The following is a 15,681-nucleotide window of genomic DNA, read 5'->3' as shown; positions in this document are numbered from 1 at the left end:
TTGTTTAACAAATTTATATAGCCACCAATCTACCAATGAAATTTGGGCAGCAAACAAAAGATAAAACATAATACACAATCAATGAATATTTCTTAATGCATATAAATGAATGCAACGTAAGAAAATGACTCAATTCCTGTTGTTAGCCACTATGTTACCAGCTATGGAAAAATACTGAAAAATTAAGTGCATCTTTTATTGAATTAGTGGTATTTTAAAAGGTGGATGCTTTGGTTGAAAAATTAACAGAATAACAAAGAGTTTGAAGTACCCTACAATTAAGGATAAATTAATTTAAATCTGATCATTGTTTGTTCTCTATATTACAACGGAGTAGAATGATTGTGTATGTATGTTTAAAGTGTTTGCATTTCTCCTCAGTGTTACATATACATTCATACATAGTAGATATACATGCACAAATGCACTACAACACATTTGTATATATTTTCTTTTTTTTTCTTTTTCTTTTCCATTTACTTCTGTCCTCAGTGTGTTTTTTTGTTCTAATTTTGTGTGTTTTAGGTTGTGTGTTGATGTTTTATTAGCTCTATAAAAAATCACAAAAGAAAGAAATCTTACATTTAATAAAGAATTTACTAGGAATAATGTTGATATAAGAATGATATCAAAGTTTCCATGTTCCCACTATGGAACAAGCTAATGTTAGTACAAACAGGGTGAAGTACATAATGTTTTTATCTCAGTTATATCTTTTGTTTTTTCATTTAATGGATAATGACACGGTGGCCAATAGATTGGGAGAAGTCAATGTACATACCAATACCAAAGAAAGGAGATCTAACAGCATGCAAACTCTCACACTATATTTATTTTCACATGCTAGCAAAATAATCTTGGTATCATCAAACATTAGAAGTTTAAGCTGTTTTAGAAAAAGCTGAGGAACAAGAGACATTATTGCTGATGCATGCTAGATAATTGAGAAAGCCAGAGAATATCAAAAAGAAGTCAATACGTGCTTCATAATTATAAAAAGGCTGTTGGGTCAACCATATCTAACTGTAGGAACATGGGTATCCCAGAACATCTCAATGTTGTTATGAGTAACCTATACAGGTCAGAAAGCCACAGTCCAGGTGCCAGAACATTGGATTTAAACCTTTCTGATTCTTAAGGAGAGAAAGGGAAACCTCTGGAAAAGGGTCTTTCTCTAGTGGTACAACACTTAGGTTTAGATGGTCATGTGATCAGGCTGAAGACTAGTAAAATTGTTGTAAATCATGCATGTGGTGGCATATAACAAAGGGAGTTTGACAACCTATCCTACCTCACAAGGTTGGCAGTCATAATGCTCCCTAAATGGTAACAGTAAGTTAACAGGGGAACAATGGAGGACAACCCCCTTTCCCACATAGCCAAACAGATGGGCTTCTGATAGCAGAGGATATCTTTAAGAAAGCTTCTCAGGGAAGATCTTAATAGCAGGACAGATTCATATCAAGAAATATGTCTCTCAGTTATTCAGGTCATAAACATTTTTGGGTTTTAAAGATTAGACTCAATACCTTAATTTAACCTAGAAAATATAAATATATCTCTATCTCTCTATCTATATATCATACAGATCTTCAGCGTGAGCTAGAAATTTTAGATTAGTCCATATAGTGAATGAAAATGTTTTAATTCTGATGTATGGCATGAGACATGAATAATTAAGGCCATATTTAATTTGTTCAGAAATAGTCATGAATAGCACCCTAGCACAATTGTGCAAGTTGAGGATCAAAGAGCACTCCCAGATGGAAAACCTGTTTTTAGGGTCTTAATCACATTTGGACAGAGCTAACATTCCATCCTTTAATTTTTTCTTTTCATGGCCACTGGCACCTGTTACTGTGGCTGGTCTTAGTGTAAAGCATAACAAGTCTTCTGCTTGCTATGCTTTACACTTAGACAACCCTCAAGGATACCAGCTGCTTTCTTGGACTTAAATGGCAAGAAGTAGTACTACTGAGTGTCATGCACATATTGGTGGAATGTAATTTCAAAGTTTCAGATGACCAATCAGCAGTTTTTCACATAAATATTAAATATTAAGCAGTACAAGGGCCAGCTAACTTTTGTTAAGCTTACTCATTTAAGTTGAAATGGTTTCCATTTGATAGGCTGTTAAGAACATTAAGAGAGAATGTTTTTCTCTCAAAACTCACCCGATCTCCAGGGTCTCCAGTACGCCCAGGAGGTCCAGGAAAACCTTCTTCTCCATCTCCCTTTAAGCATAAAGCAAAGCAGTGGTCACCCATAATAAACATAAACAAGTTCACTGGTTAAAAGCAGAAAGTGAAACCTACAGAATCCCCGGCCCAAATTAATTTGTGTCAGCACAACTCTGGATTCATATTCTCAGATACACAACTTCTACGCAGAAGCAACAATATGGAAGACTTCTATCTGGAATTTTGAATGGGAGCAAAAAAACCAAAACACAAAAAATGGAGTGCTCATTTTGTTCATCTAGGCTCCATTCATCCTTTTAGTCAGTGAACAAATCCTTGTCTTACCTTATCGCCTTTTTGTCCTGGAGGCCCAGGGGATCCTCTGAGCCCAGGATCTCCAGGCACACCCTGCGGTGGGGGGGAACAGAGGATATACAAAAGTGCAAATTTTAGTTCTTTGCTGTTAAGCAGTCATTTACTGGTTTTGTTCATTTTTCTAGGAGATTCAGATGTTGTCTCTTACAGTAATACTTTTCTGTCAGACATACTACATTCTCCCAGATTTTAATTTTAAACTAAAATTCTATTTTCTTGCAAGTTTTACAAATGTTCTCTAGCAAGAACAAATACCTTCAGATGTCATTCTTGTTTTTTCTGGATACATCTCATATATACATATCCAGTGTTTCTCAAGCATTACCAATAACTACATTTATAAATCCCCTCTTTGCCTACATATTCTAGCCTTTTCTGTGGTCCCAGAGTTAAAACATGGCAAAGAATGTACTCACTGGAGTACCAGGTTCTCCTCTGACCGCAACCCCATCACCTGATCCAGGAGGGCCCTAGAAAGAGAGTCAAGGTGAGCTCTGGATCTCTGCAAATCCCTAGTTTCATATCTTTTCACATTAGGAAAATAAAGTACATTAAAAAAGTACAGGAACACAAAGAACCAAGGAGCCAAATCTTAAAGGGCAGCTTTAGTAATAACAGTGGAGGCAGAAATTTAAGCTGCTACAGCTAAAATGGCATCCTGTACCTGGACATAGTGATAGGACTAGCTTATTTTTCACCTTGTGTGAGATGGGTGGCTATATAAATATGATAGATAGATAAATAAATAAATAAATAAATAAATAAATAAATAAATAATTCCCTTTTCATATTACTGTCTGCAGATACAATAGTTACTATAAAAACAAAGCACAGAGTTATAAAGCAAAAACAAAAATTACCTTGTAACCGATTTATCATTATGCAAGGCAATTTGAGGGTATTTATGTTCCCAAAGGCCTGGCCTTTGAGAATAAGTAACCAATCATCCAGACAGCACTGGGCTCCCCAATGGGCTTGACTTCCTACCGGCTAGTGTCTCTCTCCATCAGCCCCAGCCCTTGCTAGAGACCACAGGGGTTAGGTCAGGGAGAAGATGGAGAAAAAAAGCAGCAGGAGAGGAAACATTCACTAGAGAGAAGAAAATTATCCAGAGAGAGAACCACAGAGGACAGAAGAAGCAGACCAACAGAGATGGGAGGATGGAGCAAAGAGGAGAGTAAAGCAACTAGAGGAAAAGGAAATATCAGACTTACCCAAAGAAGACAGTGAATAGGGCTGCTTTTTTTTTAATTTTGTGTCTGGCCACATCCCTCACAGCTGCTAATTTGGGAACTTTTCACCACCCCAAATGCGCCCACAGACCCTCCAAAGGCCAAAGTACCATAACTCTTTGTCCTTTCGTTGCTTTCCTGAACATTACACTCTTCACACTCACTTTCATTCAGAGCAGTACTCTGAATTATGTTTACTTAGAAGTAACTTCTTCTGAGTTTAGGGGAGCTTCCTCCAAGGAAGTCAGGATAGAGAAATGAACCCTACATTCTGACTGAAAGACCTTGCTGGTCTACTGTTTGGCTGTTCAGCAATTGAATTGCTGACTGATTTCTCACCAAAAGCAGAGCAGGCAGGGAAAAAGAAGGATCACTTACTCTCTCACCTCGGTCGCCCTTCTCACCCTGTAAGAAAAATTACCATATATGTAAGCATACAATTTGTCTCAGCATGGAAACTAATTGTGAGGAAGCGCAAATATTTGGTAAGAGGAAATAGTGACCAGTATACAGTATATAGTGAATATGTAATTCTAGAGCTTATCCAAAAACCAGAGCAGAGAGATATGGTCCAGAGATAGCCCATAGCAAGTTGTTATGTTACAGAGTTAGGGCTTATTATTATTTTTTTAAGCTTCCAAAATTATTGCTATTTGGTTGTTCAAGCTATGTTACTCACTCTGCCCATGGGGATAATGGATATGGGTGTGATGAAAAGCAATATATGGGGGAGGGAGACAAATGCAGCAGTTCCAAATTTACTGGAAGTATCCCGACATAGCAGAAATGTTCCTGTTTCAGAACACATCAGAACACTTCTAGTTAGGTCAGAACGGCTGTTTCAAAAACAAAACACTGTAACGCTATGAATTATATGGGGCTGATTCCAGAGAAGGTGTATCTTTGCAAAGAGGAGAAGGAAGGTCAAAGACAAGTGATGATAGCTGCTACCTTGCTTGCTTGCTTGCTAAAAGGGCAATACAGTATTAAGGGGCTTGAAGGCATGTGTGCAAGGGATCTTTATGAACATAAAGATGGGGCTTGCTTTCATATTCAGCAATGCGCATGAACTGTTTCAATTGCTAAAGTACAAAATCACTGCAAGAAGAGGAACATATACCTTGACAGAAATGCCAGCAGGCCCTGGTGGCCCACGAGGTCCCACCAGCCCAGGATCTCCTAATGGACCTCTGAGGCCTGGAATTCCAGGAGTTCCAGGGGTTCCCTTGAGGCAGAAAGAAAGATAACGCTTAGCAAGAACTGGGTTCCCATTTGCTACTTAGCCAAAGATGCAGGTATAAAGTTAGGCCTGCAATCCAATGCACACTTCTATGGAAGTTAAAAATGCAGGAAGCACAGCCAGATTTATGACCAAGTAAATACCCGTAGGATTACTGTGCATGTTTCAAAGTGAGACCAGAAGTGGTGAAATATCCATATGATGCTGAAAAGAAATATTTCTACATGGCAAATGAGGATTTAATGCGGCAGAGGATGTCCCCCCATGTCCTTGGGAGTCTGCCTTCAGTCTCCTTTTCTTCCTTCTCCCTCCCATTTGCCTGTAAGGTGCTACCTACCGGGTTGCCAGGCTCTCCCTTTCGGCCAGGAAGGCCACCTCCTCCATTCACAGTTATTCCAGACTCCCCCTGACCAAGACAAAAGTTTTATCATACTACGGTTTAGGAATTAAGTAAAAACCTGTCTAAGCTTCTCTAGATGGAAGCACAGTCTGTTATTCTATAGTATATATTATATTCTACAAAATCAAGAGGAGCACGGAAATATTTTTATAAGCATAAAGAAGTCACAAAGTGTGAGTCACATTTGAAGTTTACCAGAACTTCTCCTTATGCTATGTGTTAAGTGAAGAACTGCATGAAAAAGAAAAATGAAGATGGGATGGTGCATAAACCCTAACAGCCTGACATTGTTAATCACTTTCCAATGAAAATTTAGATTTTTTTCTAATATAAGTGGGTCAGTACTAGAATAGATAGCCTTAGTGGTCTCTGTGTTTTGGACAATTCCGAAATAAGGGATCACAGCCCCAATGCTATTTGAACAATACATCTTGTTTCAGTTGAATGCAGTTATTTGTATGGAAACCAATGTCAATAAGATATCATCTTCTAAATAGAGATGTGTTATAAGAGCAAAGCTTTCTGTCTGCATGATCGTGCCATTCTGATGGTAGATTTCAGCTGAGAGCATGAAATAAGTACTTTACAATATTCTTGACTTTCTTTTGCTCACCCACCTCTATTTCCATTTTGCTAGGATTATAGCCAGGTAATTATCTCTATTCTGAACTCATGATGCCAGAACAACTGTTACTTTCAGACATATAGGACAAGGATGTTCCCCTCTTTATCATTAGGATTCCCCATCAGCACCTCTGGTGTTACAATACTGCTTTGGAAGAGTGCCTGGAGAAGCTAGGGCATACATAACATGGAAATGTTACACACCGTACTACACAAAAGTACCACCGTATGATCCTTTTCCTAGTCAAATTCTCAAAGTTCCACTTACCGGCTCACCCTTCTCTCCTTTTGGCCCAATTGGGCCAATCAGTCCACGCTCCCCCTGAAAGGAAAAGATAAGAAGGAGTAAATGACTCTTAAGTTGGTAACAAGGAGTTTAACAGATATATTACCTTTACTTACTTCGATTCCTCTGAGTCCAGGAAGGCCCTATGAAGAGAAGCAGGGCAGGGGTGGGGGGGAAGAGAGAGAGAGAGAGAGAGAGAGAAAGGTGAACAGGACTTGTTTTCTTATGGTGGGAATAAGAAAAGAGAGTGAGGAATAAAATGAAACAATATATTTGAAAATAAATCCCAGAACTAAATAAACTAGGCTAGCATTAGCCATGCTTAGAATATGACATGGCAGCCCCATGTAGAGCGGATTGCAGTGGTCCAGACCAGAGGGCATGAGTGACAGTGAGGAGGGTCTCCCAGTCCAGGGACAGGTGCAACTGGCACACAACCCAAAGGTGTACAAAGGTCCTCCTAGCCACAGCTATCAATTGTTCTTCAAGCAGGAGCTGTGAGTCCAGGAGAACCCCCAGATTGCGCACTGGGTCTGTCTAAGGCAGTGCCATGTCATCCAAGGCCAATGATGGAAAGTCCCTGACACCAGAAGGTCCAAACACTCAAAGCCACTCAGTCTTGCTTGGGTCGAGCTGAAGCCTGTTGTACCCCATCCAGGTGCACACAGCCTCCAGACACTGGGACAGGATGTCCACGGCATCACTCAGGCAGCCTGAGGTGGAGATATAAACTTGGGTATCATCAGCATACTGGTGATACCTCACCCCAAACTGTCAGATGACCTCACCCAGTGACCTCATGTAGATGTTAAACTTAGAGGTTGGCCCAGGGACCCTTTGCAATCCTCTGAAGAGAAAGAAGCACGGGAATCAAAGCAAGTAATGTGCCATATTGTACATCTGGAACTGTCAAACATCAGGTCTTGCAGACATTGTTCAGGATGCTACATCTCAATGCCAAGAGAGTACATCATCAGTGCTGCTTGACATACATTTATACACTACCCATCTCACTATCAGTGACTCTAAGCGGTTCACAGGTAAAAATATAAAAAACTTTTTAAAATTATATAACACTAGTGGGAAATCTGGATCAGTCTCAACCTGATTATTTCCACTGGAAAAGGATTGGGAGAAGCACTGGGATTGGCAAGGAGAATCTGCAGGCAGCACTAAGGTCAGGGAGGGCTCCTTGCCTCTTTTTCAGTATCAGTAAATTGTCCTGTCCCACGCAGAGGTCCATATCCTTTTTTTCTTTTGGAGCTGGGTTCACCAGATTAAGCTTCGGTTTTTGCACTGACTTGACAGACTGAGTCAGGACTGACCTACCCAGGGTGGAGAAGCTCTGCCAGTGGAATACCCTGTGCTAAACCGCTGATACACTTCCTTTTATTAAGGAGATTCAGAAAAGACGAGTGTGACAAAGTCTTAGTCAAAGGACTCATAAAAAATGGGATTTAGAATTTCAAACCAAGGGATTTTAGTTGGACTCAGAAGATTCTGGGCTGGAAGGTCAGGTGTACAGGGTCTATTTTCACAAAAAAGGCATCGAAAAATAATTTCTCCTGGCCAGTTTGGTAAAGGACTAGTAATGGGGAAAAGATTTCATCATGTGACTCTTCCCAAAGCAAATGAGTCACATGGAGTGATAATGTGCTGCTTCCACCACCTTTTGAAGCAGTACAGAGTTGTAGTGGTGGTGAAGCCACAATAATGTGTTTGTCAAACCCAAATCCATGCTTAAATATGTAAGGCTTCCACAAAAACCTTTCAGTTCTAGAAAGTTTGATTTCTGCATAAGAACAGAACTGTATGTTTCACCATGACCATGATGAAAAAAATATTAGGTAAAAAAGTATGTGTAATTCAAAGATTCAAACTGATGGTTGCAGACAATATCTCAATTACAGCAAACCATTATAGGAAATGGGAATGTATTTGCATGCAACTATACATGGCAAGATGATAAAAAGGTTAATTACTGCCTGACCAGGAGGACCTGAGCTGCCAGGACGGCCAGGATTCCCTGGTGCTCCATCTGCTCCTGGAAATCCCTAGAAGAAAATAGAAATATTAAGGACATATCTTTGCAGAGATTATTTATATTTAAGAATCAAAAGCACAGGCATGAAAAAGCACACACAATATTTCAGCCTTCCCCAAATTCCAAGTGTCTTCACCATGTGGTCTGGAGATAAGAGTTGAACAAATCCAGAAGGGGCCAGGTAGGAGAAGGTTGCATAGGTATCTAATGAAAGCCACAATGATGCCAAAATATCACGTGCATCAAAATGTAATTGGGCATACAATACAAATGACTTACTTATGTCATTTTGCATCAGCATGCAAAATATCACAGGTATGTAATTCAAATCATTTGCACAGTGCATGCTCATGGGAGATTGGCAAATTTGGTCCAGAACCAAGCACAGGATAGTGAGGCCACAGAAAATTGTCTTTAAGAAAGGAGATGCTTCTTCGATCCAGTCCCTTAAGAGAACATGCCTCATAACAGAAACAAAGCTTATAATTCCTAAAGTGTTGCTCTCCAGATGGTCATAGGCAAGGAAACAGAATTATTCACATGTACATATATTGCCCAGAGTGTTAACAATTAGGGTAGTCAAGCAAATAAATGCATATTCAGAACTTGGCTACTATCCATTATCAAATGATGGATGGCTTGCAGGTCTGAATAAATCATTACAGAAATATTATTACTTTCCTCCAACCCACTGCAAGCTCAAAATGGATTAAATATTTAATGGAAACGCTTACCAAATTTGGTTTAATGTCATCAAGTGTTGAATAATCAAGAAAGGAGGTTAGCTGGTGTACATGCAAATTAAGGGCTTCTTAATTTGCATATGGCACAAAACAGGACCAAGCATTCCACCACATGGTTATAATTATTTGACTGCTCTCCAGCATGGCAAGTGGGTTCTAATTCCCATAAAGCTACCCTTGTTTCAGTGCTATATAACTTCATACTTTGGGCAGGGACTCACAACTGAATGCTTTCTTATATAAAAGCAATCTTGCAAACAGAAAGCTAGCACATCAGAAAATATGTTGTAACTTGGTCTTCTAGAGGGCCATTTTCCCCTAAAAGTTTATTTATGCTAATGTAAATTTAGTCATGTAAGCCTTCAACTGTAATCTGAAGTATTCCAGACATGGACATACAGTCTTAGTGTACAGTAGATTCAAAACTGACTTGTTTATGGATCATCTTCATTGATCCAGAATTTCTTGTTTCAGAGAAATACATAGAGATGTTAGAAGATCTGCAACAGGCATAACCAACACCTGTCATTCCAATAGTGGATTAGTTTCTCAGGACACAAAAAATGGACAAAGATTTTATAGAGCACCAATCTGAAGCAGGTTTACTGTAAAGTAAGTCTGATTGCAGCTGGACTTCCTCTAAGTAAGTTAATCTAGGGCTTCAGCTAAAAATGCTACTCTTCACATAATGGAAGATCTGCTGCTCATCAAGCCACCAATGAGATCCAAACCACGTTGTCCCCAAGCAAACACAGATGAACAGCAAAGAGAGAGAGAACTGCAGAAGAGATAGTTCCAGATGATTTAGGCAAAACCACACATTACAAAGGAAGGCAGAAAGCTTAAAAAATGGAGGTTTAATAGTAGAAGCATTATATAGCTTAAAAGATGCATATAAAATAATTCATTAATTGTTGATGTAAAATTCAATAAGACTGATACAGAAGAGGAACTAGGAAGGTTCCTTTTAAAGAGGAATTCTGTAACATTCAGCACTTGGTTTTCTCTTTCATTCAGACTACATTAATGCTGTGAGAACTCACCCTCTCTCCCTTTTCACCCCGCCTTTCAGTGGTGTCACCTGGGGGACCCCGAGGTCCCACTGGACCTGGAGGACCTGGGATCCCATTGCGTCCCTGGGGGGAAAAAAAGAATTATTTTTACTCTGGTTTTTTTAGCTGGTGTTCCTATACCTATTAAGTTCCCAATATCCTTGATGGATATAACCTTTTGTAAAATGAAGGAATAGTACTTAGTAGTACTAGAAATCTCAAGGGGAGGAAGCAGGGAAAAAAGCCATTCTGCCAACATATTCTTAATTTTAAGGGGCAACATTTCAGTTTCCTCATGACCACGAAGTGAAATAATATTCTTACAGCAAAAGCCCTCTTCTATATGCTCCGTAGCTTCTTGGCATCAAAATGACTATCATTTTTACATCTCATAGTTAATTATTGACTGCCAAATTAAACTGTCTTTTCATATCTCTCATAAATGGGTCTCTAGAATTTAGGAAGACTATTCTGTGTTGGGGGTAGTGATTATATACAGTACCAATGGATTTCCTTTGATTTTCTGATTGACACCAAGTATGCCCAATATATGTACACAGACTCTGATAAGGAATTAATTACTTCATGACTGAAATTTCAGCCAATCTGTTCTAAAACAGAAGAGATTCCATTGAGTCTCATCCTCAGCACAAATAAGTTATATATGTATCATGTATACAGAGACTGACTTCCTATAGAAGACACTACTGAAATTATGTTTCTCTTACTTTAATATTCACAGAACTCAAAACCTGGAATTGTCATCTATGTTTCAGGACTGTTCCATTTTAAGTGGTGCTAAACAGTATTTTATCAGATTTATAAATCCTATTTGAAGAAACAAGTGGATGAGGAAAAACATTTTTTCCTGTTTTTTTAAAATGAAATGGTACAGTAGTGAGTATAATTCACTAACGCTATTCTTCTTAACAGAAGATAACAGAGACTCGGCCTAATGAACAGTTTTAAATTCCTCTTTGATGGTATGAAATGGAACTCAAACAAAAAAAATCCCTCCTGGGATAGTAATGAAGTCAACTCAAAAATCCTCCTTGAAAAATCATGCAATTTGGGAACATCTAACAGCCATTGGTTTCCACGCTGTTTGGTGAAAGGCAAATTAACTGGAAAGGAGTCTGAGGGAAATGGAGTAGGCCAGAAATTTTTAGAAAGCTAATTACTGTTTACTGTAATTTAGAAAGCTAATTACTGTCACTCCAGTATTATCATCTACAATGTTTGGGAGTCTTTAAATCTACTTTCTGTGATAAACTTTGAACTAGTAAGACTAAATAAATTATTAAATCACCGAGTTAATCTCAAACTTACAAAAGTTTACATTATTTGAGGCTTCTGGTGATTTGAGAGTAGAAACTCTCTGAAATTCTGAGAGAGGTTCTGCCAGTGGTTTTAAACATATATTTGTCCAAAAAAGGAGGAGTCCAGTCAAACGAACAGAGCTCAAGAAATAGAACCAATCCTATTCCTCATCACAGAATTGTTCTCAAGAAGGCCAGACATTACCGGATCTCCAGAACGGCCAGGAAGTCCCATTTGTCCTTTCTGTCCCTGCAAAAATAATTGATAAATGGTCAGTTTCCAAGGAATAAACCATCTTTTTCCCTTAAAAGAATCCCAAATACCTCCTTCTACAATAAATCTCAGATACTCACAGGCTCACCTGGCTCACCCTTCTCACCCTGCAGGAAAAGAGACAATAGTAGGGTTGACTATATGATCTTCAGGAAGATCAAATACATTTATTTAATTGGCTTAAATTAGGAATATGTGGGAGACCCACAGTTACCAAAAGAGAGTTTTGGGATCACCCTACAGAAGAAAACAATGCTAAACCAATTCAGAAAAGAAATCTTCCCACCAAAGCCTCCTGATTATCTTCTCTATTCCTCTTCTATCTAGATTGACCAGTTTAAGTTTCACTGGCTGACTAGATATGTTTGAGTACCTTTTAGAATTGGATTCCTCCCCATCCACTACACTAATTAATAGTAAAAACAAAATTTGTGGTTGCAGACTGCTGTAGTAGTGTTGCTTCTGCTTCTCTGGGGCCTGCCTCAAGTCAGACATAAATATCTTACCCTCCCCTTCAGAGACCTCTAGGGTCAGATGATGTCAATGTCCAGGATGTGGGACTTTCCTGAGCTAACAGAAGGACACCAAAAGGGGAGATGCAACAGAGGACTGCACTTTGGGGAAAACCACTACAGGTTTTAATGAAGACAAGGACCACTTTATTCTCTGCTTCACTTTTTAGTTTATGTGCTTTGAATAATCTTCCAATAATACCGTGGGGAGGAATTGTGAATAACTGTAAGAATTCTTCTTCTCTTCAGGCATGTACCAATAGAAGAGAATATGTGTAGCTCAGGGTTGAACTGTGGAGTCCTTGGTGTTCTCTGCACTTGGTTGTTTTCTTGCAAACATTTTGTTACCCAGCTAGGTAACATCTTCAGTGCTATCCTTCCTGGATATCTTCATCAGCAGAGGTAACAAGAGCAAATTAGAAACCCAAGTCTATCGGAAGACAACCCACACTAATCAAGTACTCCATTACCAAAGTAACAACCCAACCTCCCACAAGAGGAACTGTGTAAGAACATTATTCAAACAAGCACAAATCCACTGCAGCAACCCAGAACAGCAGAAAAAGAGAAAAGACCACCTATACAACATCTTCCAACAAAATGGATATCCATGCAACTTTATCAAAAAGTGCCTGACTGCTCAACCTACTACAACACAACCAACACAAGCTATGAAAAGGATAACACTACCATACATCAGAAACATCTCAGAAACTACCAACAGACTATTACAACCACATGGCGTCTCTGTAGCACACAAACCAACTAAAGCCCTCCAAAACATCTTAAGCAAACCAAAAGACCCAGTAGCCCTAGAAGAAAAAACAGGAGTCATCTACAACATACAGTGTAAGGACTGTGACAACCACTATGTAGGACAGACAGGCAGAAGGCTAGCAGAGCACATCCATGAAGACCAACTAGCAGTCAGAAGACACGACGAAAACTCAATCTCACAACACAAGGACAGACTTAACCATAGTTTCAACTGGGAAACTGTCAGCATCTTAGACCAAGCTAAATCCAAAAATGCAAGGGAATTCCTGGAAGCTTGGTATTCAGACAAGGCAGCCATCAACAGGCACATAGAGATAAACAACATCTACACACTATTCGAAAGAGACAATAAAAAAGAAAACAAAAGACCAGAATATCTCCTTACCGGCAATCATCACCAAGATAAGCAGATTAACACGAAAATTATCACCAGACATACAATCATCAGTAAACAATACACTAATCAAGGAAATACTGGGGGGGGGGGAATAAAACAAAAAACCCACCCCCAGTAAACAGAGAGCAAACCCCATCCCATTCTAGCACTGAAGATGTTACCTAGCTGGGTAATGAAACGTTTGCAAGAAAACAACCAAGCTCAGAGAACACCAAAGACTCCACACTTCAGGCATGTATATACAGTGGGGCAAAAAAGTATTTAGTCAGCCACCAATTCTGCAAGTTCTCCCGCTTAAAAAGATGAGAGAGGCCTGTAATTTTCATCATAGGTATACCTCAACTATGAGAGACAAAATGGAGGAAAAAAATCCAGAAAATCACATTGTCTGATTTTTAAAGAATTTATTTGCAAATCATGGTGGAAAATAAGTATTTGGTCAATATCAAAAGTTCATCTCAATACTTTGTTATATATCCTTTGTTGGCAATGACAGAGGTCAAACGTTTTCTGTAAGTCTTCACAAGGTTTTCCCACACTGTTGCTAGTATTTTGCCCCATTCCTCCATGCAGATCTCCTCTAGAGCAGTGATGTTTTGGGGCTGTCGCTGGGCAACACAGACTTTCAACTCCCTCCAAAGGTTTTCCATGGGGTTGAGATCTGGAGACTGGCTAGGCCACTCCAGGACCTTGAAATGCTTCTTACAAAGCCACTCCTTCGTTGCCCGGGCGGTGTGTTTGGGATCATTGTCATGCTGAAAGACCCAGCCACGTTTCATCTTCAATGCCCTTGCTGATGGAAGGAGGTGTTCACTCAAAATCTCACGCTACATGTCCCCATTCATTCTTTCCTTTACACGGATCAGTCGTCCTGGTCCTTTTGCAGAAAAACAGCCCCAAAGCATGATGTTTCCACCCCCATGCTTCACAGTAGGTATGGTGTTCTTTGGATGCAACTCAGCATTATCTCTCCTCCAAACACGACAAGTTGAATTTAGACCAAAACGTTCTACTTTGGTTTCATCTGACCATATGACATTCTCCCAATCCTCTTCTGGATCATCCAAATGCTCTCTAGCAAACTTCAGACGGGCCCGGACATGTACTGGCTTAAGCAGGGGGACACATCTGGCACTGCAGGATTTGAGTCCCTGGCAGCATAGTGTGTTACTGATGGTAGCCTTTGTTACTTTGGTCCCAGCTCTCTGCAGGTCATTCACTAGGTCCCCTCGTGTGGTTCTGGGATTTTTGCTCACTGTTCTTGTGATCATTTTGACCCCATGGGGTGAGATCTTGCATGGAGCCCCAGATCAAGGGAGATTATCAGTGGTCTTGTATGTCTTCCATTGTCTAATTATTGCTCCCACAGTTGATTTCTTCACACCAAGCTGCTTGCCTATTGCAGATTCAGTCTTCCCAGCCTGGTGCAGATCTACAATTTTGTTTCTGGTGTCCTTCAACAGCTCTTTGGTCTTGGCCATAGTGGAGTTTGGAATGTGACCATTTGAGGTTGTGGACAGGTGTCTTTTATACTGACAACAAGGTCAAACAGGTGCCATTACTGCAGGTAACGAGTGGAGGACAGAGGAGCCTCTTAAAGAAGTAGTTACAGGTCTGTGAAAGCCAGACATCTTGCTTGTTTGTAGGTGACCCAATACTTATTTTCCACCATGATTTGCAAATAAATTCTTTAAAAATCAGACAATGTGATTTTCTGGATTTTTTTTCTCATTTTGTCTCTCATAGTTGAGGTATACCTATGATGAAAATTACAGGCCTCTCTCATCTTTTTAAGTGGGAGAACTTGCACAATTGGTGGCTGACTAAATACTTTTTTGCCCCACTGTATTCTAGAACAAATCTTTAGTGCTTGTATTTGATATTGGGCATTTGAAACAGTTTGGAGATTCTACTGATGCTGTGGCCCTAAAGGCTAATTCAAAGTGCTGTTATTAATTTCTAAAGCCCTTCATTGTTCAGGATCACAATATCTGGTAGAATATTTTTTCCTGTTTGTTCCTGCCCATAAACTGAGATAATCTTTGGAGGCCCTGTCCAGGTGGCCTTCTCATATTGAGGTGCGGCAAATGGTATGTGTCAATTTTAAATGACTATTCTGTTTAGAGAGTTTTATTGCCACTTTTACTGCTTTATAGTTTTAATATTATATTTTAATTACTGTGCTTCATATTTTAATGATTTAGAATTTTACATGGTCATTTTAGT

At 39.4% G+C, this 15,681-nt stretch overlaps 1 protein-coding gene across 1 annotated transcript in view; it reads right to left on the bottom strand.

The window, feature by feature from the left end:
* COL7A1 (collagen type VII alpha 1 chain) overlaps nucleotides 1-15,681 on the bottom strand; it is a 137,018-nt gene that overhangs the window by 75,434 nt on the left and 45,903 nt on the right. Inside the window, exons 32-43 of the mRNA XM_025175014.2 lie at nucleotides 11,850-11,876; nucleotides 11,701-11,745; nucleotides 10,168-10,260; nucleotides 8,320-8,391; nucleotides 6,454-6,480; nucleotides 6,320-6,373; nucleotides 5,365-5,433; nucleotides 4,908-5,012; nucleotides 4,166-4,192; nucleotides 2,972-3,025; nucleotides 2,526-2,588; nucleotides 2,175-2,234 (exon numbers count right to left, since the gene is read on the bottom strand). Coding sequence (XP_025030782.2) covers nucleotides 2,175-2,234; nucleotides 2,526-2,588; nucleotides 2,972-3,025; nucleotides 4,166-4,192; nucleotides 4,908-5,012; nucleotides 5,365-5,433; nucleotides 6,320-6,373; nucleotides 6,454-6,480; nucleotides 8,320-8,391; nucleotides 10,168-10,260; nucleotides 11,701-11,745; nucleotides 11,850-11,876 — 696 coding nt within the window. The remainder of the gene's footprint in view (nucleotides 1-2,174; nucleotides 2,235-2,525; nucleotides 2,589-2,971; nucleotides 3,026-4,165; nucleotides 4,193-4,907; nucleotides 5,013-5,364; nucleotides 5,434-6,319; nucleotides 6,374-6,453; nucleotides 6,481-8,319; nucleotides 8,392-10,167; nucleotides 10,261-11,700; nucleotides 11,746-11,849; nucleotides 11,877-15,681) is intronic.

Source organism: Python bivittatus, unplaced genomic scaffold (assembly GCF_059951505.1).
Source record: "Python bivittatus isolate LINGU-HERP-01145 unplaced genomic scaffold, Pbiv_v1 ctg000080_np1212, whole genome shotgun sequence".
NCBI classification, from domain to species: Eukaryota; Metazoa; Chordata; class Lepidosauria; order Squamata; family Pythonidae; genus Python; species Python bivittatus.
This window is presented reverse-complemented; position numbering and strand designations above follow the sequence as displayed.